Genomic DNA, 24,106 nt, shown 5'->3' on the forward strand with positions numbered 1-24,106 from the left:
AAAGGTACTTGCTCACCTGTGAGCTGAGACTTGAGGCAGGAAAATAAAAGAAGGAATATTTTAATAACATTTAACTCTGTCTAGTCCCAGTAGTCAGGGATATTGAGTAAGATCACAGCAGTTGGTCTTTTCCCATTGATTCCTGCACAGTTAATAAGTCATAGGGCACATGGAAAGCTTCTGTTTAATATAATTGAAAGAAATGGAAGAACTAAGATTCCTTCAACCTCATTTTGTTACATGCAAAACTTTAGATGTTGCCTTCTTTTTTATATTACAATTGGAAATGCTTTATGCTTCACCTAGTTTAAGAACATTAGTATGGTTCTGTTGCTCATTATATCTTGTATAAGAAAATACATTAGATATTTTAATGTGTATGTTCAGTATTGTTCATTTAGAATAAGTATCTCCTATCTTAAAATTTATAATTTATTAATGGAACTTTCAATTAAGGGTATATTTATGTAACCTAGATTTTTATACTTGTCTTGATCTGTGCTTCTCAAGACGTTAGTCATCATCTACAATAGTAGTGAAAAACTATTTTAAGGAATTGGGGGATTAGAGCTGAGTGGCCTTTCATTAGGTGCTTCCTATGAGCTTTAAAATGGATCAGCAGAGAGGGTGCTACAAAGATTTGATCTTTTCTTGTGATGTTGACCGTAGATATATTTTGGATGGGAACAGCCTGCCAGCCTTTCTATCATGTCTTGCATTTTCATTCATCGATTTTCTGCTTTCCTAGATCATTTTTACTGATAAGTCATGTTAGCTACACAGCTAGTTTAAAATGTACTAATTCTGTATTCCATAAAAACAGACTGTGTACTTGTTATTATGGCTTGGAATAGATACTAAGATGGTTTATTTTTCATCCTGATATAGAAGTTAGACAAATGCTTTTGAAGAATTAAAAATACTTTTACTGTATCTTTTTGAAGAAATACTTTGAAACAAATTTATCTGTTTTCAAAATATATCACATTCTGATATCGCATTTTTTTCTAAAACATTTTGTGAATTGTGACTAAATAGCAATTTGATAACTTTAAATTTAAAGATATTTACTCAAGTTATGAATGTTGGGGCCGGGCGATGGTGGCGCACGCCTTTAATCCCAGCACTCGGGAGGCAGAGGCAGGCGGATCTCTGTGAGTTCGAGACCATCCTGGTCTACAAAGCTAGTTCCAGGACAGGCTCCAAAGCCACAGAGAAACCCTGTCTCGAAAAACAAAAAAAAAAAATATATGAATGTTGGGAAATAATTTTTATAGTTTCTTAAGGTATAAAAATAAAATAAAATTTTATGCTCAAAATATTTCTTTCTGGTATGAAGTAAAGCAGTTTAAAACAGTCTGAAATTATGAGTAGATTCTGTCTTTATTTTTTTTATAAATGGTGCTGGTATTCTACTTATGATATTATTATTATATAATTGTTTAACATGAAAATTGAATGCTATCCCCGTATCTTCCAAATATGGAATAAATGTTTATATGACTTCTTTTATCTGAATATCTTCTTTCTAGATAACTTCTGATGAACTAAATGGCATAATTCAAAATGTAATGACGTGGGTTGTAGCTACAGTGACCAGTATATTATATCCAGCCATCACAAAATATGAAGAAAGAGTGCAGAGTAGTACTTATCCAGTGTCTGATGACTCATACCTTTCTTCGGATAGCTCAAGTTTCTGTAGTACGTGCAGTGAGGGCTTTACATACAGAAGCTTCATGGCTAAAACATTTCAAGCAGAGCCATGCATGTTTGCTGGTGACATGCCAGTCAAGAAACCACCCACGCCTTTGAAACCCCCTTCAGCACACGTGGAAAAAACAGTTATTGGCAAAACATATCAAGTGAGCGGACAATCGATATCCTCACAAGTCAATTACAACAAAACCAGCTTGGAATATCCGTTTCCTAAGATAGGAAGCAGCAAATCAGATAGTCAACTTTTACCATCGGTAGAAAACAGCACCAAGAAATCTAAAGATGCTACCACAGAAACAGATAGTTTAGAGAGTCCGTTTCTGTATGATAAAAAATCAAAGGCCATGGATCAGATGAAAAATCTAAAGAACGTTTTTGTCAACTTTAAATGTCACTTGAAAGGAGAAACGCAGCTCATTTTAGAAAGTATTTTTCAAGAAATCATGTCTGACTTAACCCAGGCCATTCCTTCTCTTTCCTCTGTGACTGCTGAGGTCTTTGTGGACCCATGTGACACAGAAAGGGAGGACATGCTCTCAAATGTTGACATATGTTCAGTAGCTTCGGAGATTGTGGAAAACATGCTTGAGAAGCTGGAATCGGCCGTTGAGAGAAAGTGTGTGCAGATAATTTCACAAGAAGATCTGACCATCGATACTAAACCCACTTTATCAGCTAGTGGTGAATATTACTCATCCTTGGATACAAAGACTTCAGAAGAAACGCTGGCTTACACCTTGGAACCAATGTGTGATGTGGCAGACGACATGGTGCATACCATTTTAGAGAAGTTGATGACTCTTGCATCTTATAAGAAAAGTGAACTTCCTCCTGAAGACACAACTAAACATTTCCATCAACAAATTAAGACAGAGCCACCACATAAATTCTATCAAAAAACTGACCAAAAGACTAGTTCTGAATCTGATGCTGCTAATCAAATTGTGAAAGATGAGATACAAAACTTAATATCAAATATTTTTTCACAATCCTCTCTAGTTGGTTATATAGAAGAAGCAATAAGCACTATACTAGGCTATGTACAAACTGAACTTAATAATGAGAGACTTATTGCATCTGAAGAAACAGTAGTACTTCTTCAGCTACTGGACGATGTCTTAACTCAGCTTCACCGGGTGCCAGCAAAAGCAGATGTTAAAAAACATAGGCAACCCAGAGTAAGAAATCTTCCTGATGCTGAAGAAAAGTATAGACTCACTGCCGCAAGGACCTTTAATGGTCTTAGAACTAAAAAACCATTTCCCCCTATTAATGTCCCAGGCATGGTTCTTTATTCTGAAGACGATGACGAGGAAATAGATAACCTTGTGAAAAGTGTGCTTGATTCATCCTTCACTGATGAAAAAATAAAATCACAAGAGCAGGTTCCTAATCACTGGCCTACAAAAAGGGATACTTATTTTGAATCCAAAAGAAGTCATAAACTACCAACAAAACCTACATGTCAAAGTAAAGTTGGATCTCATGACTGGGGATTAAAGTTGGAGTTATCTCTTAGTAGTGAAGACATTGTAAGGACAAAACACTGCTTGACTAATGATCCTTCAATTTTCAGCCAAGATCAAAAGTATCAAATACAAAAGGCTTCAGAAAACATAGTCAAACACATTTTAACAGAAATGCTCAAGGACATGTCTTCGGTTTCATCTCATCACCCAGGAAGCAAAATTGATGAAGAAACCTCTGCTTTTGTCTCAGAAAAGTCTCAAGGACTATCAGATCAAGAATGGATGGAACAGCACTTCTCGGGGTCAGAAATCTGTGCATTTGCACATGAAATAACAGATTCTGTGATAAATATACTTCATAAGGCTTCAAAGTACATTCCTAAAACTATTAAAAATGCCATTTCATCTGTTCATCAAACTTGTCCGGATCATTCTGATACTCCCCAAACGGCAAAAGAAATACCAAATAAAACGCCATTCAAAGTATGGTTTGACAGTGAAAAGAAAATGAAATATCTATCCTCACTCAATGTAGAGATTGAAAAGTCTTCCCAGTTAAGATCTGGAGGATGTGAACCTAAGCGTGTAAATGATATTACTGATAAGATCATTAATACAATTTTCAAAAGGCTGAAGTTATTTATTTGTCCAAAACTGCAGATAGGTAAAAAATCTTTACTGGCAGAGAAATCAGTACATTCTCAACTTAGTACTTACACAATGAAAATAGTCAACATTGTTTTAGATGCTATACAGAATGAACTAGAACTCAGCAAGATAATCCCAAATCTTAGGGAGGCAGACCATACCAAGTGTCGTACAAGCAAAGGGATGTTTGCTGATTCCAATGAAACAATAGACTCCCATGTCAAAAGTGTCAATGACATTATGGAAAGTCCATTACTAGCATGTATTTGTGAAATGATATCAAGTACAAATGAAGCTCAATCAAGTACTTCAACTTCTACAGACAAGGCAGTATCTACAATGTTATGTGGGTCTGACAATGTTAATAAACAAAACATTTTGTCAAGTAAGCAGGATAAAAATTCTTTTCGACGATACTTGGCTACACCTTGCCTTTACCACAGTGTTACTAATGGAAAGGATTTGAAAGAGAGTCCCAAGTTGCAGGTGTTAGAAGAAATTGGAGAAACACTGCATGAAATGTTAAGCAAACTCACAGGTGCCCAGCCTGATTCTCAATCATCTTGTAGTAAGGAAAGCACAGAGAAGTCAACTAAGGATCCTCCAACACTATCTAATGTTCAACTCATTTCCAAGGCAATTCTGGAATACGTCCTTGCAAAATTATGTGATATCGACATAGAGAGCAACATTGTAAATTCTGGATTGAAAACTATCTCAGAATCTCTTGACATTGATAGCCTATCATTTGCTTCAACGTTGGAGGAAATGGCCAAATGCACGAACATCATCTCCAACATAATTTCCAAAATGATGATGGGGAATAAAGACACCACCAAAAACAAAGCAAAAGGCGATATCCCAGGGTCTTCAAAAACTGAGAACTCAAAAGAAATGTGCCCAAATAAACTGAAGACAATTGCCTTAGATATTCTGAACATGGTTTTTACTAAATTGGAAGGGTTTGCCAGTGGAAACATGGAAAATGTTGGTGGTCTCAATGATGAAGATAAGAAAGAGAATGAGACGGGTTGGGAACTTGAAAGCAAAACTTGTCCCACAGATCCCCATGATAAATCACTGCAGTCCACTTTATACACTCATGCAAAGAGGGTGTCAAGCACTATTCTGAAAGCCATCCAAACAGAATTAAATATTAACCCATCAGATTGTAAGGAAAATATAAAAAGCTCACCACAGGAGACACAAATGCTTACAAACATAGTTGATTTAATTTTAGATGTAGTATCTAAAGATATGTTTACTGAAGCTGAATCTGAGAGCAAAGGCATTGAAAACTACAGATATCGACCAGTTTATGGAAATTTCCTTCCTGGAGGAGCTGAATCAGAGTCATTTCTAGACGATGACACACAAAATAGAGAATTCATCAGAGATATAACATCATCCAGGGAAGAAACTCGGACCTTTTGTACTGACCAGTGGGTTCTAGAAAGAACCTTAAGCAAAATTGAAGTGAAACTCAAAGAACCACACAAATCCCCGATTGTTCCTATTATAAGAAATATTTTGAATGAAATTTTTCAAAGTGCTTTAATCAATCAATTAAATACTATTTCCATCTCACATCCTCATTTTAGTGGTATGCCTTATAACGTTCCTGTATCAACTACTCAAACATCTCAGTTTATGGATCCGCTGATGGCCCCTTTAGTGTCTGACGCAGATGTGACTGTAGTGGTAAATGATGTTGTCAGGACCGTATTTCACAAGCTTTATTCAGCTGCCACGACAGAAAAACATGTAAGTGAAAACAGTTGTGAAACCATCATCTTTTCGACCAATGTTTCCTTTCGTGAGCATGCCTATCCAGGAAACGGACCTGTCAGTGTCTTAAACGAAAATCCGTGTGATATCCAGTCGAGTTGGAATGTTGACAGACAGACCAAAATAAATGTAGTTGAAGATATTGTACAGGCAATATTAGAAAATTTAGAAACTTTTGCTGCTTCCAAAGTAGAATCTCTCTTTCATCCCCACGTCGACTTCAGAGTCCCAGTGACTTTGGCAGTACAGCAGGAAGAGGGAACGGTAAGACAAACATTATCGGGCAAAGACTCTCATCCTGATAAGCAATTTCCCTGTTGTTCAGTGAGTCCTAGTAACCCGGGACAGATGGAGTCATGGTGCCAACTGTCTTTTTCCAAATTAAATATTTATGCAAAAGAAGTGGCTAGGAAAATTTTACAAGGTATCAAACATGAGTTGGATAAAGAACAAGAAAGTCCTCTCCTGACAAATAACCTTGTGGTTTCTGAGAACATTGCAAGTCAGGTTGTTAACACAGTGCTTGATATTGTGTCATGCAGAGGCAAGTGTGAGGGCACCAGTTCCGACAGAGAAAACTCTTCAGAGCGGCACGAAGGAGTTATTGAAAGGCTACTCAATAAGGCAGAATATCGAAAAATACTCGAGTTTCAAATTCAAGACACTATTGAAGGAATCTTATGTGATATTTATGAAAACATTATATATCAGAATAATCTGTCATTTACCACGCCCACTCTGCAATACAGTATTCCTAGCAAACACTCAGAAGCAAATTACGAACCAGTTGTTATGGGTACAAATATTATCCCTAAAGTGTCAGTTCCTAAGACAGACGTCATCTTGGTATCCAAAGATATAGTGGATATTGTGCTTCATAACCTTAGTTCCTTGGTCATGCTTGTCATAAATGCAAAGGATTCTTCTTCCTCTACATTGGCCTTCTATGATATGTCTCCAAAATCACAGGGCCAACAATCTCTTTTTCTTACACAAAGAGATGAAGAACAACCAGGGTATTCTTTACACCCAAAGCATAAGAATTTAGCTGAAGCTGATGTTTATAAGGTGCATGCGGAGAGAAATGAAGACACCAGGGAACCTGCGCCTGACCCATGTGAGGAAAATGCGAACTTCATTACGGAGACTATTTTTAATCGGTTACAGTCTTTTGCCACAGAAAGAATAAATTCATTAATGACTCCTGCCTCTCAGTCTAATAAAGAAAATGTATTTGTTAGCCCAGCATTTGAAAATGGTAAACAAGATGACAGCTTTTTTCATGAATCAGATAAATTTAAATCTGATGTGAATGTCCTAAAATTATCAACCACCAAAACAGACCCTAGCCAAGAGCTTGCAGAACCTGTTTTTGCCAGTTGTAGAGAAAATTTTGGAACCCCAACCCACTTATCACAAACTGGCCTTAAGGACTATGCTGATTTCATTGCCAGTGCTATCTTGAAGCTCATTAAAAATGATTTAGACTTAGAGATGCAAAGTGTGCACACATATTCCAACAACATTTTATTTCAAAAAAATGTCATTGTGAGTGAAATTGTTGATAGCATCCTAAAAATTTTGCACAACAAAGGATCTTTAGGGGGTGGTTTTTTATCGTCACCAGAGAAGCCTGGGTGTTCCCAGTTAACCATACCAAATGACGTCTTACTGGGATACGAAGGAAAGGAAAAAACGACCCCATTACCACCGTTTACAAATGACCCCATAGGAGAAAACCCAATAACAACAGAAAAGGAACTCCAAAGAGCTGTCTTGGAAGAAGTATTTATGAGAAAAGGGGAATCAAAACCAAGAGAAAAAACTGAAATATTTAGTGCAGTAGAAGAGGTTTTGAAGACGCTGAGTCAAAACATAATGGAAATCATAGGCCACTTGCCACCATTTAATGAAATGCCCTACATTGTGTCCAAACCTAAAAGTAGAACATCAAATATAACACAGAAGAGATTCTTTCAGTCTCATATTAACAGCCTATCAAATGATATACTTGAAAATATTTTGGGAGAAATGCACTCTGTAGTTGTGACATCATTGTACAAAAAAACTAAAAGCTGGAGAGAGGTAGAAATGGGTGACAACAATGACATCTCATCAGCCAAACCACCATGCTTTAGAGAGACGAAGTCCGTAAGGAAAAGAAGTAATTCCCCTAGAATCGGGGTACCACAAGTGCACCTTTATGCAGATAATTTAAATGTTCTGGTGTTAGAAAATGCTTTTTTGCCATATTCACCATTGCAAATTGGAAAATACTTAGTTCAAATAGTTCTTGATAAGTTGTCAAATTTTGTTTCCCTGCATCTAGAAGAGAAATTTCCCCCTGAAGGTAGTTATGATGACATGTACCTTCTTCGGCTGCATAATTCTAAACTTAGCCCTAAGAACAGCCCTAGGCCAGGGTGCAAAACAAGTTTAAAAGCAAGGTCAAAAATTACCTCTCTCTCTAAATTAAAAACAAAACCGCATCTAGGCATTTGCAGTACTAAGTCCAGAAGCAAGACCAAATTAGGTGCTGGAGAGAAGTCTCCCAGAGAGAACCGATCCAAAACCGCCATTGGGCTGCCACAAACTCCACCAACAGCGGATGCCCAAACCATACTGAAAATCAAGCTACCAGCTTCAGAATTAAGAATTTATGCCAAAAATATAATAACTGATATTTTAGAAATAATTATGAAAGAACTTGAAAGAGTAGCACAAAAAAGAGCCATGTTAAATACAAAAGCACTTCCCACTGATCAAATTTTTGAAGCAAGAAAAATTATTAATGAAGTGTTGCAAGAATTATATGCTACAAACAACCACAATTTGGCTTCTCCAAGTAATGTCTCAAATCTAGGTGATTTCCACCAACCAAAGCAAAATGTGGGTGCAGGCTTCTCACCTGAGCAGCAGGCTTGTTTTTACTTAGAAAATGTCTCCTCGCAGCTAGAACAGATTTTTCCTAAAGAAGGTATCTTTAAAAAAATGTTTGACAAGTGGCAAACAGAAACAAGTGATACAGGAAATGAAAAGTCTAAACTTTTAACCGTAGCTGAAAACATTTTGACCGAAATTTCAATTAAAGCAAAGGATCTGGAGTATTCACTTTCGCTTTTAAATTTACCGCCTCTTGAGGATTGTGAAAACAGATTCTATGATCACTTTAACGGTGGATCTACTAGAGCTGAGGATACAAAATCACAAATCAATATGTTTGGACGGGAAATTGTTGAAATGCTATTTGAAAAATTACAGCTGTGCTTCTTGTCTCAGCTACCTACTCAAGATAGTAAGGGGATCCTACCAAGTAGGAAGGAACGCGTTGCTGCTAAAAGTAAGCATGGTGCTCCAACCAAGCACATTCTCAGTGGCATGCAGACCTTCAACACGAAGATGAAAGATCCAGTGTCTATGAGCCACCAAATTGTGCAAGAGATTGTAGAAAGAGTCTTAAACATGTTAGAGTCGTTTGTGGACTTGAAGTTTAAGCATATCTCTAAATATGAGTTTTCTGAAATAGTGAAAATGCCTATAGACAATCTTTTTCAAGTGCAACATAGACAATTGAGCAAAAAAATGTTGTCAAATTTACAACCATTTAGAAAGTTTAGTGATGAACTCAAGCCAAGTACTGCTCTAGCCAAGGAAAATGTACAGAACACACTCCTCCAGGTCCATTCATTCCATGCGGAGTTACTTCGGTATTCAGTCACTACTGTCAGTGACATGCTTAGTATAATCAAGAATAAGCTCGACAAAGAAATAAGCCAAATGGAGCCATGTCCACTCAGCATATTGAAAGAGAACATTGCCGCAAGTGAGATCATTGGTACACTGATAGACCAATGCACTCATTTCAGTGAGTCTTTGATCACAAACCTTCCAAACAAAAGCTGGTTCAAAAGGACTGAGAATGTTTACATTGTTAACCAGGTTGAATTTTCATCTCACGTGAAAATGCCTACATCAAAGGTGAGAAACACCAGTGTGAGGAGTCATGTTCCACAAAGGAGTGTATCTGGCTTGGGGCTTAGTTCAGAGAATGATACAAAAGAAAAGTATGGGATGAAACCTAACTTACCCACACACACAAGTTCCTGTGTGGAAAATAAAGATAAAAGCCCAGAGTCAATGGGATGGCCCAATGCGAAAGCTGGGCCATCATGTTCTATAAACAAAGAAGAAGACCAGAGTCAAAGGCAATCCAGCTTTGGACTTTTTGAGGAAGTCACAAAAGGTAACAATTCTCTCCCTGAAGGCAGTGTGTTACAAAAATTGTTTAAGAAAGCAAATGATTCCACAGAAGAATCACTGAAACAAGTGATGTCATTCATTGAAATGGGGAAAGGGGAAAACCCAAGGGTTTTTCATTATGAGACTGCAAAACCAATAGAGCCAAGTGAAATTAAGACAAATGCTTCCCCACTCAAAATATCTGTAGCAGCAGATAATATTGTTAACACAGTGCTCTCTAGCTATGGCTTTCCTTATCAGCCATACCCTGAAGAAAGCCTGGAGACCATGAGACCATTTTTTCTGTCAGGACAAAATCCTTTGTCTGCAGTATATGGAGGACAAAAGAAGGAGAAAAATTTGCTCCAAATGTGGTGTCAACGAATGCCCTGTATAGACGATAAAAAAAGTGAAGGTCTTGAAGCCTGCCAAGGGGATCTTTCTTTATTACACAAATGGAAAAATAAAAGCCCCAATATGACAGCAGAGGCTTTGGAAGACACTGACAAGATTGCTTTTGTTGATCATGAACTGGGTCCAAATGAAATGCATTTGGTGGCAAGACATGTCGCTACGTCTGTGGTCACACATCTGAAGAACGCCAGAGCAGCAGGTAAGCAACAGATAAGTTCATTTTTAAGTTGAGATAATTTTAAGAAGACAGTACAAGGTATATTTAAAAGATCTCTTGTCTGAGAGTTTACTTTTTGTTTTTCTGAAAATAGTTTTAGAACTGTAGAATAACTATTTGGTTACTTTTAAATTTCCATGGTGTATAAAAATGTCACTAAGTTAACTGTTAGTGCATTAAAAATAAAAGATATGGTTTGTTTTGTTTTTGTCTCCTCTAGGCTTTCAGATAAAGAAAAAATGAAAAGAAATTTAGGGTAGGGAACTTTGGAGGAGCACGCACTATGAATTGGAAAGTTTGCCAAGTACTTAGACATGCCTTTGCAGCTGCAACCTATCATTCACTTTCTGGAGTTGGTACACTTGTATTTTATTCAAGATGATAGAGTAACACAAATCTTTAGACTTACAAGTAAAATGCAGCAAATATTTTGATTTGATATACTTTTAAATAATCATTTCATGGAGCTACTGCAGGATGTTTCAGCAAACCTGAAACATCTGTTCTCTTGGTGTCCATACACAGTCAAGGCAGACATCAACCCATGACTTAGAAATTTGAATATGGAAGACCCATTTTTCTCAAAATATTGGCTAAGACTAAGATTTCACAATTGTGAAATATTTAAGGAAAATCCTACTTCTTTATTTATTAAGTTTTACCTTTTACTTTAATAGGAGCAAGATAAATTGACAATCTATTGAATATCCTTAATTTTCTTTAATCCATTCTAAAAAAATGCTTATGTTTCCTTGTTACATTTATTTTTTAGTTTTAACCGAGGAGAACTTGTCTCACGTTTCTTCACTTCCAAAGAAAAATTATAACTCAAAAGAGCCTCTAAAACGCATATATAGTAACTCTTCAATGTATCAGTTTTGTGAACATCTCTCTGACTCAGTCATCTGCTACTTGATTTCAAACATTTCTGATGGTACCAAAGAGGATATCAAAGACAAAGCATGGGAAATCCAAGATGTAATATCTAACAAATATATCTCAATTCATTCTCAAGTGTATAAGAGCAGGTCCATTTCCATTAGAGAACTCACTTTGAGTATTTTTGAAGTTATCATTGACATTCTTTCTAATAGTAACATTATAAGTGTTGACAAGGCATTTCAGGCTTCCATCAAACCCAAGTACAGGTTCTGTCCAGGTTTGACTTCTTCTGACTTTGATGATATCTTTCAAGATCTCTTAAAAGGAGTGATTTTTGTATTGTCCAAAGGACTAGGAATAAACCGCCATTTTGAAAATAATGTAAGAAGCAAACCATATTCTACATTTCAAAATAGTGTGCCCTTTTTCTGCAAAGCCAATACCATGGAAAGTCAGATAGATGCCAGAGACTGGGAATCATGTCCTCACCTAACTGACTACCTTGCTCAAAGAAATAAATTAAATTACCTCACATGTAGGTTAAACAGTCTGGTTGGTAACCTAAAATCTCATGAATCCAAAGAAGTTGTCAATGAAGTCTTTAATATTGTTTTAGATTTATTTTTACCAGATGAATTTCCAGATGGCGGTATGAGTTCTGGTAAGCTAGCTAGAACATGTCTTACCTCAAATAATCAACAAGGTAATAGAATACTTACAAATAATCTAGGGCTTTCCCCCAAATCAATTTTTCTTCTCAATATTGTGTGCGAGAAACTTATTAGAACACTTCTAGAAAAATTCACGGGCACTGCATTTCTTGAAGATAGTTCTCTTTCTCGTGAACTAGCAGAAGAATGCCAACATGTAAAATTACTTCGAAGTGCTCAAGGTAGAGATTTTGATTATTGTAAGGCATCAATGGACTATGAACAATTTCAAGGAGATTACATGTCAGATGCTTTGGAAAACCTGGCAGGCATGGATCAAGATGTATTATCATCAGATCGTATACTGAATGTTGTATCCCACAGTTTGGTTAAATCTTTGATGGATAAGCTATCGCATGGTTTTCAACAAGCTCCTTTTGAAAACAAATGCATGAACTACAAAGCAGGAGAAATACAGCCTTTTCCCCCCAAAGCAAAAAGGAGTGAATTCATAGAATTGGGACAAACTAATGGCCATGTAGGATTTGTGAGCTATGATGACAATGTTTTGAGCAGGTCCTTGAATAAAACCAGTGCAACTAGCTTTAAAATGCAGACACCGTGTGGCAAACAACATGCTGTAAAACCTTTCTCTTTACCACTTCCTGGAAGACAAGAATCAAGGGGAATGACCGCAGTAGACTTTCATAAGCTATGCCAAAGAGGTGTAAATGGTGGTGTATATTCAGCCACATTTTTGGAGGACATAATCTCAGAATTATTTTTTAAGCTGTCTACCTCATTGTGGAGGAAAAATATGAACATCACTGAAACCTGGCTCAATGAGATAAATACATCGCTTATCAGCAATATAGTGAATGACCTAAATGATGCTCAAATTATTGTTCTAAGGTATCCTGAAGAAAGGCTCTATTTCCCATCAGCACATAAAGGATGTGTTACTAAGATTGTTGATTCTATTTATTATGACGTTTTACAGCAATATGAATTTCAAGTAACCTGTGGTAATAATCTGCCATATGATAATCCTTCAGTAGCTGAACAAATGTCTAGTAGAATATTGTTAGAGGTTGTAGACTACCAGCTTCCATCTTGCTTCAAGGGAAAGCTCAAATCAAATTCATATCATACGCTCAATGCTGGAATCATACTACATAAACTTCAAAATAATCTAAGGAAATTTATTTCTGAACCGGTGTCTTCAAAGGGTTATAGCACCATGTTACCACACTCATTTTTAGAATATGTCATCAGAAGACTTTTAGCTCAGCTTCTTCCCCTGCCTATTAAGCCTTCATCTTTAACAAAACAATGTATAATGAGTTCAGATTTTGATGAAATGTCCAACTGTATAACAAATAAGGTTATGTCAGCCATTTCAAAACATAAAATCTGGTTCACCATCTGTGATGACCAAAGTCTCCACACAGATAAAAACCTCCAAAAGATGGTAGATTCTGTTTACAGAAATATTTTTAAAATGTCTGGTTCTCTTGATTTAATACAAAAGAATATAATTAGCCGAAGTCCAATTATGATTGACCAAATAGCCAGTTTTATTATCCAAGAGATTATTGAAAACCATCTTCAACCATTTTTATGTGGAGAGAATTTACCTCGCCCAAAAACTCCGCTGGATGACGTATCTTATATGGTCAAACAAGTTCTCAATGAAGTTGTGGAGTCTCACAAACTGCAGAAGTCATCCTCTTTTGGCATTAACCCTGATAAATTCATAAGGGAAATTGTTACCAGAGTTTTCTCAAAGATTTTTAGTCCTAAGCCTAGTATTAAGGCTGAACTGGAAAATATGACCCAAAAAATAGTAAACTCGGTAAATAACCATTTAGACCAATCTAAGATTCCTATTCTATGCGATAAGCAATCATCCTTTCCATTTAGTGATGCAGATATTGTAGATGAACTTGTCACCTCGGTATATAGAAATGTTCTGAAGCAGCATGGGCTAGATCCTGACATTGACGAGTCTGAAAATAGTGATGCTTTTGTGGAAAATATTACCAAATTAATCACAGCAGCTATTTCAGACTACCTTCTTCACCCACTGTTTTCTGGAGATTTGTCAGCTGCTTCTTATTCTAATTCAATGGCTGATAATACTTTTTATAATGAACTTGGTAACATCAATAAATCCAGTAAGTCAAACCAGAGTCTGCCTCCATATAATACATTGCTACCATACACATTTTTAGATGATATGGTCAGCATACTATTATCTAAAGTTTTCCCTTTTTCTAAAACGGTTTCACATATAGGAGCTCCAAAAGATAAAGGAGTAAACTTTAATGAAATTGCTTCCAATCTGATCAGTGATATTAGAACAAAGATTTCCCAACATGAAATTAGATTTTCGAAAGATGAAGAGGCAGCCAAGTCCTTTTACTCAGAAGATGATGTTCGCCATCTTGTTGATTTTGTTTCCACAAATATTTTAGAAAACTCCGATTCTCAAGAATCATTGGAACAAAATATCACCAAAAGTAATGATGTTTTCATCGATAAAATTGCAGGTTTGATTATTAAATATGTCTGTGAACAGCATCTTCAACCATTCCTGGAAAAGAGGCAATCATCTGCTCCAGCGTCTAAATGGTTTGCCCACAAGCAGCAGCTAACTTACGCTAGTGCTTATTCGTCAACATTTTTGGAAGATGTGGTCTCTGGAGTCGTAAGCAAAATATTTCACAGAGTGGTTGGCATTGTACAAGTGGAGTCAACAAGAAATTCAGAAGCTGTTTTGTTTGATAAAGCTGAAGCTCTCCTATATTGGATAACAGAGGAATTTTCAAAAGCCCAGGTTACAACTATCGAGAATGCTGAGGAACGGCTGTGTATTTCCCCAGTAAGGAGCGATGTACTCAAGAACATTATTGACACTGTGTACAGCAAAGTTTTAGAAGAATATGAAATGGAAATCATGCCTCATAAAGATTTTCTAAATGACACAAAGGCATTGGCTGGCCAGATAACCAAAATTATTCTGACTGAAATTTTTGACTTCCAAATTCCACCAGATCTTGTAGCAAATCTGCCTTTAAGTTTACATTCCAAACTTAGTCAAAATGTTTTGGTAAATAGAGTCCATTGCGATATTAGTAAGTCAAGATTCCGAAGGCAAGCATCAACAATATATACTACGATGCTCTCGCATATTCATTTAGAAAAAATAGTCACTCAACTTATATCACAGATAAGCCCAACACGTTCCAGTGCAGGGCCTTCTGATACTCCTCCATCAAAATTAAGTAACACAGTCATGAAACTGATAAATGAAATCATGTCGATAATTTCAAAACATGCAATATGTATTGTAAAACATGGAAATGAGAAGCAAAGTATGATTTCAGAAAAAGACATACAGTCGATGGTTGACTCCATTTACGCTGATCTTTCTCATTCGAATCTATACCAGTCTCTTACAAAAGATAAAAAAGGTATAAGTAGCATACCTGTCTCAAAAATAGCAAGTTTTATAATAAAAGAGATCTTCAATCACCATCTAGAGTCCTTCTTATCGGGAGATAAAAGCTTTCTTTCAGCTTCAGTTGCTCAACCCCGCAAGCAAAAAGCAACAAACCCTAAGCAAAGAGAATTGTCTTTCATTGTGAACTCTGCTGTCTTTTTGGAGGAGGTAGTTTCTGAGCTTTTATGCAATATTCTTCAGTCATTCATACAGAACTCCTTGGCTGATGAAACCCCAGAGAGAGCTATAACCAAAATAATGGACCTTGTTACAACATTAGTGAAATCAATTATTTTAGAGTTCACTACATCCGAAATTTTACTTGCAGAAAATTTGGATAAGAGTCTATGGTTTTCAGAGACATATAAAGAAATGGTTCAAAAAACGGTCAACTCAGTTTATGAAAATATATTAGATGAATATAAATCACAGATTCAACTACATAGGGCTATACAAAATGACACTACTTGTTTTGGAGGAAAAATATATCATTTTATACTGGAAGAAATTTATGACTATCAGGTGCAGTCATTAGTTTCAGGGGAATTAATGCCTTCTTCCTACTCTTTCCCTCGAGCTGAAAATATCATCAAAAATGTGCTCAATGTAATCTTGAAGGATACCAGTGCCTTGCCATCATGCATGACAGTGCTTCCTTCTTCTCTGATAGAAAATATGATTTATAAGCTTTTAGTAAATATCTTCCCTTCAGATGGCACTACAGATAAACTAAAGGAGAAAGAGGATGGACCAGATGATGCTGACGAATTCATGGCTGCAGCTTCAAAACTGACTGATGAGGTTTTAAAAGAAATTTCTGAACATGAGATCAGATTTGCCACTGAAGAGGATACCGCAGCGGGAACTAGTGACAACTTCATTGATTCAATATGTAATAATATTTTGAAAAACTCCGAATTCCAAGCCGAAATACAGAAAGAGTCACAGAAAAAGGGAGGTTCATTTCTCAGTAAAATAGCTGGTTTCATTATTAAAGAAATCATGGATCATCATTTGCGACCATTTTTATATGGTGAAGGCCCACCTGCTGGTAACTTACCTGATTATGGCAAAACTTCTGTTGTTGCTAAGTCTGGGAAAGAAAAGGCTCAGCCTTCACTATTTTCAGCTGCTTTTTTAGAAGATGTAATTGTTGACCTTGCTCACAAATTTTGTTCTTTTGCAAGTCTTACTGAAGATTCTAGGGAAAAGGATATGCCAGAACCAGAAATTGTGAACTTAGCTATCAACTTCGCAAACTCTCTCATACGGGAGTTTAGGAAAAGTGAAATCAAGGTTTTACCACATGCTGAAGAAATATTTTCGTTCCCACCAATTGGGAAGGAGACAGTTGATGAGATATCTAATTTTGTTTATGATCAGTTCATAGGGAAATTGGGATCTGATGGAATTCAGAAAGGTGACACTGGTAAAATTGTTATAGAAATGGTTTCTTCTTTAGCACAAAAGGCAATCTCTGCATTCAAGATTCAGCCACTACTTTCAGGAGACTGGTGTTCAACTTTCTTTTCATTTCTAGATCCAGAAAGTATCAGTCAAAGGGTTCAGCGTCTACCACAGAAAACCTCCATGCAGATTAGTAGATCCTTAGAGCAGACCCAGCTTGCTCTCTCTAAAGATTTATCAATGAGAAAAGATGAAACCAAAAGCGCAATGCTTAGCTGTATAACTACCATTATGAAAAGCAATATCATCAACCTGATGTCAGGATCAACTGCAGATGTCACAGATACAAAGAAAGATGCTGAAAACAAACCAAAATCTGCCACTCAAGAGCATGAGGCTGCCTCAAAAGCTATGTCTCCAGCGACCAGTGTGAAAAGTAAGGAAACTCAGGTTGAACCTTTGACAGACATATGTAAAAGTAGTCAAACTGAAAAAGAGAATTTAGTTCTAATCAATGAGCAGGGGCAGACGATTGAAATATACACCCATTATTCGGTTGCTACTGCTACTGTTGATAACATTTCTGAGAAAGAGGTACATGGATCAGATTTTGTAACAGACAATGAAAGGAAAATGGACAGTACCAGTAAAAGTGTAGAGAACACAGATGACAAGCCCAAGAGCGAGAGCAAAGAGACAATGACAGAAAAAATTGGAAAAACAGCCCAGCAACCAGTCAAGGAAGAAAGAATGAGGTCTGTAGACGAAGTGGATGTCGATGAAGAACCGTATTCAGAAACTGAACACGTTCAAAATGTCATTGAGAACATTTATGATAATGTTTTAATAATATCTTCTCCAGAACCATTGGACATTTCCAGACCAATATACAGCAAAAGCCTCCTAGGTGATAAAACTTTGCTGATACTTCAAGATTCTGCGCAGCCTGTTACAGCAAAGGGTAGATGCCCATCAGTCAGCAAAGATATCGCTCCTAAGAAGAAAGCAAGTGAAGAAACTGAAGGTAAACGAAAAGACGAGAGTGAGGTAGAAAGAGGGAACGAGATTAAAAGTCAACCTAAAGAACCAGACCATCCGCCATCCTCGTCAGGAAGTAAACCTACAATTATTCCTGCTAAGTTTCTAGAAGATGTCGTCACTGAAATGGTGGACAAGCTAGTTTTTACATCACCAGCAGAAACAAAAACACATGATAGAGTGCCAGATCAAAGTGAGAAGCCAAATCAAGGTGAACTTTATGACACAGCTATGAGACTCATTGACTCAATGCTGAAGCAGTTTTCAGACGCAGAAATCAAGGTATTTAGGCCAGAGAAGGGAACTGAGATTATCTCCCAAGCAATTAAAGAATCATCAGTTCATACGTTGCCTGCCGGATCTAAAAAAGCAAGTACAGATGTGCCATCATCCAGCACGAATAATGAAACTGTGGATAAGGTGCCAAGTGTGCACAAAACAGCTGAACAATCCTCTTCTGACAAGATGCCTTCCTTAGAGAGAATGCCATCAATTGAAAAATCAATTGTTAATAAAATCGTGCACTCTTGTGTTTGCGATGTTTTAAAGGAATGTACATCTCAAGAGTCTATTTGCAAGAACATCAACAGCAATGGGGAAAATCTAGCAAAAAGGCTAACTAGCACAGTGATAAGTGAAATTTTTCAGCATCAGCTTAACTTGATATTTTCTGATGAGGTACCAGCTTCAGCATGCGTGCCTCTGGAAACAAAAGATGTTGAGGAAAAGTTACAGAAGGTAGTGCAAACAGTCAGTAAGGAATGTCAAACCTCATCTCCATACACTATAAAGTTGCCTTTTAAATTTTTGGATGATGTGATTTCAGCTCTTTTAGCGAAAGTGTTTTCAAAGCTATCCAATGTCAAAACAAAAATATCTCAACCAAATTTTTTGACACAACTTGACTTCCTTCAAATGAAGTTAGTAAGTACGGTTGCAGAAGAGATTGCCAAAAATGAAGATATGATTATACAGTATGTAGAATCCCTGCATCCAAATGATGATGAAATTATTCAACTGGTGGTTCAGACAATTTATAATAATCTTTTGCCACAGTTTGGATCACAGGAAACTATCCAAGACTGTGTAGTTAGTGGATGCAAACTGCTTTCAAAAACTGTGGTTGATTTAGTCCTACGAGAAGTGGCAGGCAATCAGTTACAGAACTATTTCGGTGGTGAGCTGACTCCATATCAGTGTGCAGAAGTGGACAATGTTGTTGAAAATATTCTCACCAATGTTGCCTTAACTACTCCGTCACAGCCACGACGTCCTTGTAAACTATCTTATAACGTAATAGAAGCAATTGCTGTAAAATTCTTATCAAAGCTCTTATCTGTGTTTCCAAAAATGTGTACAGAAAAAACCAAATCTCAAGAAACTGAAATGCAAAAAATAAGCTCAAAAATATTAAAGTCCATCCAAGAATGCATCTCCAAAAGTAAGATCAAAGTTGTAAAACCTGCCAAGGAATCAGAACCTGTGCCTTTAGCGGACGATGCAACGATTGAAAAGGTAGCTGATTCTGTTTATACCAACCTTTTAAAACACTCTGGCTCTCCTACATCTGTATTTGAAGACTTAAAGTGGAAGAGTAATGTCCTTTCTGACATAATAGGTACGTTAATGGTGAAGGAGATTTCCAATTCTGAATTTCAACCTCAAGCAGATGAAGAACTCTCAAGTTCTGAATTAGTTTTGGAAGCTGTCAAAATTATGGAAAAGGTGGTGAAAATTATTGATGAACTTAAGTCTCAGGAAAAATCTTCATCTATAAAAGATTTAATGTTAGACTCCAGAGCTTTGGAGGAAGCTTTGGCTTTGTTTTTGGCTAAACTAGTAAAGCGTCCCGGTGCTGCAAGCAAAGACAGAGACAATTTAACGAAGCCTGAGTTAAATAAAATTGCATCTCAGTTGACAAAATCTGTAACAGCTAAAATTTCCAGAAGTAACATCAGTCTTGTGGATTCTAATTCTGAAGAACAATCTTTAGATCCAGAAAACATTGAAATGATTTCTCAAGTTATTGAGTCTGTTTACAATAATATAATAAAACAATCTGGAACACATAATGAGATCTACGATGTGAAAGATACAGAGAAGTCCTTCCCTAAGAAAGTTGCTAGCTTAATTGTTGATGGAGTTTCGAACGTTCCTTCATGTAGGGTTAGCACCAAGAGTTCTTACGTTGCTGCTTTTGGAGATCTAGACACAAATCGAATCATTGAAAAAGCACAAAAGCACGCTGCACAAATGAACTCTGACTCTGACAAAGAGTCAGATGATGTATTAGAAGATGAACTTCCTGTTAGGATAATTCCACATGTCGGAAATAAACCACTGAAAATAGATCCAAATATCATCTCAGAACACTTAGCAGTTATTTCTATGAAGACTCAGCCTCTGGAAACACTTAAGATGGACTGTATAAAGAGAACTGGATATAGCATAGCAGAGCTGAGAAGAGCTTCCATAAGTGGAAAAGGTCACTCTTCCACAGACGTGTCTGAATTAGGAACAAGACAGAAAGAAAGACGCATCTCATTGGACAGAACAGGACGGCTAGATGTAAAACCCTTAGAGGTAAGTATCGCAGCAATGGAGGAAATGGGCCAACAGTGAGCCAGGTCTATGATTTCCTTTTTTCCCCCTAGATATAAAGAAAGATAAACTTGTTATTTCTGTCAGCCACACAGGGAATGGGTTACAGCGCTTCATCTCTACAGTCAGGATTTTCAAGGACTGGCCCTGTAATTTCCCTATTTCACATTAAAGGCCTAAGGCTAGTTTTCATAAGATAATCCCCTAAGACTATTTTCTTTGAAGCAAGGAAACATAACTATGGATCTTTATTAAAACTAGAACAACTGGAATATAATTATATTTAGAATATTTTAAGAACATTTATTAAAAGCCATTTATTTAGGGCACTGTAGTACTATTTTTCTTTTATTATTTTTATTTCAATTCTTTTATGTAGTACATTTTATTCACATCCTTGTCCCAGTTCCTCTTGTATCCTCAATTCCTCCATATTCACCCTAATTCATAATCTTTCTTTCTCTCTCTTTTTTCTTAAAAACGAAGAAACAGAAAGAAAACCATAAGACAAAACATACCTAAACCAACAACAACAACAATAAACAACATGCAAAAATGACTCCTGGTCATAAGGCTTGCCCTGGGGAAGGGTTGATACATGTAGTGACTTTCTTTTAGAGAAAACTGATTTTCCTTTTCCCAGCGTGTTACCAATTGCAAATGGCTTCTTGCTGAGGAGTGGTACTATGTATCCACTTCCTCTTCTCAACACTGGAGTTTTGTTGTGTTTGAACTTGTGCATGCTGGCACACTCTGTGAATTCATATGTGTAACAGACTTACTGTGTTGTGTGTGGAAGATGCCATTTCCTTGTAACCATCCACCACCTGTGACTCTGAACAGTCTTTCCCTCTCCTCTCCCCATGGATACCTGGGCCTTACAGGTAGGGGTTTGCTAAAGACATGACTTTTAGGGCTCAGTGCTACAAAGTCTCTTAGTTTCTGTGTATTTTCTAGTTGTGGGTCTCTGTGTTAATTGCCAAAAGGATTATTCTCTGATGAGGAATGAATGAGGCACACTCATCTGTAGCAATATGTCATGAGAAACCATCTGATTGTCTTCCTTTACAGAATAATAGTAACTGGATTTTCCCCAGGGCAATGATCTCTCTAGTGTCAGGTCTTTAATCACTTGAACAGTTTCAGATCTGGGTTCTATCTCATTTGATTGGATTTACAGCCAATCAAAAATTGGTTTATTTATCGCTATAACTTGTTGGAGGAAGGCCACTTGTTGGTTCCCGGCTGCTCAGCCCTGAAATAACCACCCAGAGACTGTATTAATTAAATCATTGCCTGGCCTATTAGCTCAAACTTCTTATCAGCTAGCTCTTACATATTAATTTAACCCATCTCCATTAATCTGTGTATTCCCACGGGGCAGTGGCTTACTGGTTCCGGCATCTGTTTGTGGTGGGGCTACATGGCTTCTCTCAGACTCCACCTTCTTCCTAGCATTCAGTTTAGTTTTCCCCTACTACCTAAGTTCTGCCCTATCAACAGGCTAAAGCAGTTTCTTTATTCACCAATGGTATTCACAGCATACAGAGGAGAATCCCACATCAATAACTTTTGTGCCATTACAACAACCGTATATCTTACAGTCAGATCACTGGTGTAGGGCCCAGGGTTTTTAGCTGGATGATATTAATAACTACTTTTCTCCATCAGTAGGCACTGGCCCTATCTCTCCATGTTTGAAGACGTATGTATGTGATGTCTAGAGCAATAGCACTTTGCTGTCAAGTTACAGAGGGTAACCAATAGGCTTATCAATAGCCTGCAATATTTGAAGGATCCTATAAGACCCCTTGGGTGAACAGTTCAATAAAATGTAACCCATTCCTGGCATGGAGGTTCTTTTCAAATTCCTTACATTGAATGTGTACATTTTTGGTTTTTCTTTATGAATGTGTTCTGTGCCATGGCACTGAACCAATATAAAACTGTTTTCTCTGGAGAAAAAAAAAATACTTCAATTTTTTCCAGTATAATATTGAAAATTACTTACAGCCCATAATAAGCTAATCATACGTAAGACATTCCCTGACTGTAAAATTTCCATGATCATCCTATAAAATATTACTAAAATAAACCTTAATTATCTATAAAATCATCCAGAACATTTTTTTCCTGACTACCAACTTTCAATCACAGTGGGTTTTTAAACACGAATGTCATTTTCCTTGTGAGCAGCGAAAAATCCATTTGATAATAGTAGCAGAAGTAATACCAGGAACAATAAACAACCAGCAGCCTCAAGGAACTCGGACAGAAATCGTACCTGCCAATCTGATTGTGAGCATGTCTTCTGTCAACAAAGGGACAGAAAATAGTCTTAGGCACTTGGCTTTGTCTCATGGCTCAGTATTCTGCTTAGCGATGCCATGTTTTTCATTTAAACTGTCTGCAATAACAATCCGCAAGGGGGCTGGAGAGATGGCTCAGCGGTTAAGAGCATTGTCTGTTCTTCCAAAGGTCCTGAGTTCAATTCCCAGCAACCTCATGGTGGCTCACAACCATCTGTAATGAGGTCTGGTGCCCTCTTCTCGCCTTCAGGCATACACACAGAATATTGTATACATAATAAGTAAATAAATATTAAAAAAATAATAATAATTAAAAAAGACTTTTATTTTTTTTAAAAAAAAAAAAGACTTTTAAAAAAAATAACAATCCCCAAACTATATTGCATGTATTTTGATTTTCTAACCTTACTAATATTTTTTTTTACAAATAATAGATAGAGTTGATTATTTTGAATTTTTCAAGAGTTGCTTCTAAATAGTTTATTCCCACAGAAGATATCATTTTAATATTGTAACTTGAAAATGTGGTTTGGAAAGCTGAAAATGAAGGTTGAGCTGAAGATTAATTATAAATTAACTAATAGCTTCTGTGATATAGAAAAGGCCACCAAAAAGGAATAATTTGGTTACTGAGTTATAATTACTTTTTCTTGAATTATTCTATATTAAAACATAATTGGGATTTAAAAAAATTATAAAAAAAAGATTTACTTATTTTTTTTAAAAAAAAAAACAATGTGATTATGGAGTGAAAATAAATAATCTAAAGACCACAATTCCAATGGGTCATTGCCTTAATAATTAGAATCCACTAAAATCCTGCCTCTTCTTTAAAAATGAATGTCTAGATTTTTATAAGATTACTTATTAGAAACAAAAAGTTAATTATGTAGTTCTAAAACAATTTTGGAGGGAATTACAAAAATAGAAAGCAATAAATTTATTTTATAATAAAATATAGAGCTTAAACTATTCTGTCAGACTGGATATTTGGAATAAGTTACAATGGAGTAATATCATCTTAATGTAAAAATGTTAGATACAAACTGGCATTGCGTATGATTTTTATCTATTTCCTTCTTTTGAAATAATGAAAATATGCCAGTATGTGAAATTTGAAAGTATTTGCTAGATTGTAGTTAGAAATCATGAAACATAGCAATGACACAAAGTAATATAAGAAAAGAGATTGACACGTTTATTTTTAATACTTAATTGTA

General features: G+C 36.4%; 1 protein-coding gene across 1 annotated transcript in view; it reads left to right on the forward strand.

The window, feature by feature from the left end:
• The window catches only part of Fsip2 (fibrous sheath interacting protein 2), a 66,113-nt gene that overhangs the window by 28,005 nt on the left and 14,002 nt on the right, over positions 1-24,106 (forward strand). Inside the window, exons 17-18 of the mRNA XM_013355642.1 lie at positions 1,533-10,476; positions 11,267-20,559. Coding sequence (XP_013211096.1) covers positions 1,533-10,476; positions 11,267-20,559 — 18,237 coding nt within the window. The remainder of the gene's footprint in view (positions 1-1,532; positions 10,477-11,266; positions 20,560-24,106) is intronic.

This window comes from Microtus ochrogaster, chromosome 4, assembly GCF_000317375.1.
Source record: "Microtus ochrogaster isolate Prairie Vole_2 chromosome 4, MicOch1.0, whole genome shotgun sequence".
Lineage (NCBI taxonomy): Eukaryota > Metazoa > Chordata > Mammalia > Rodentia > Cricetidae > Microtus > Microtus ochrogaster.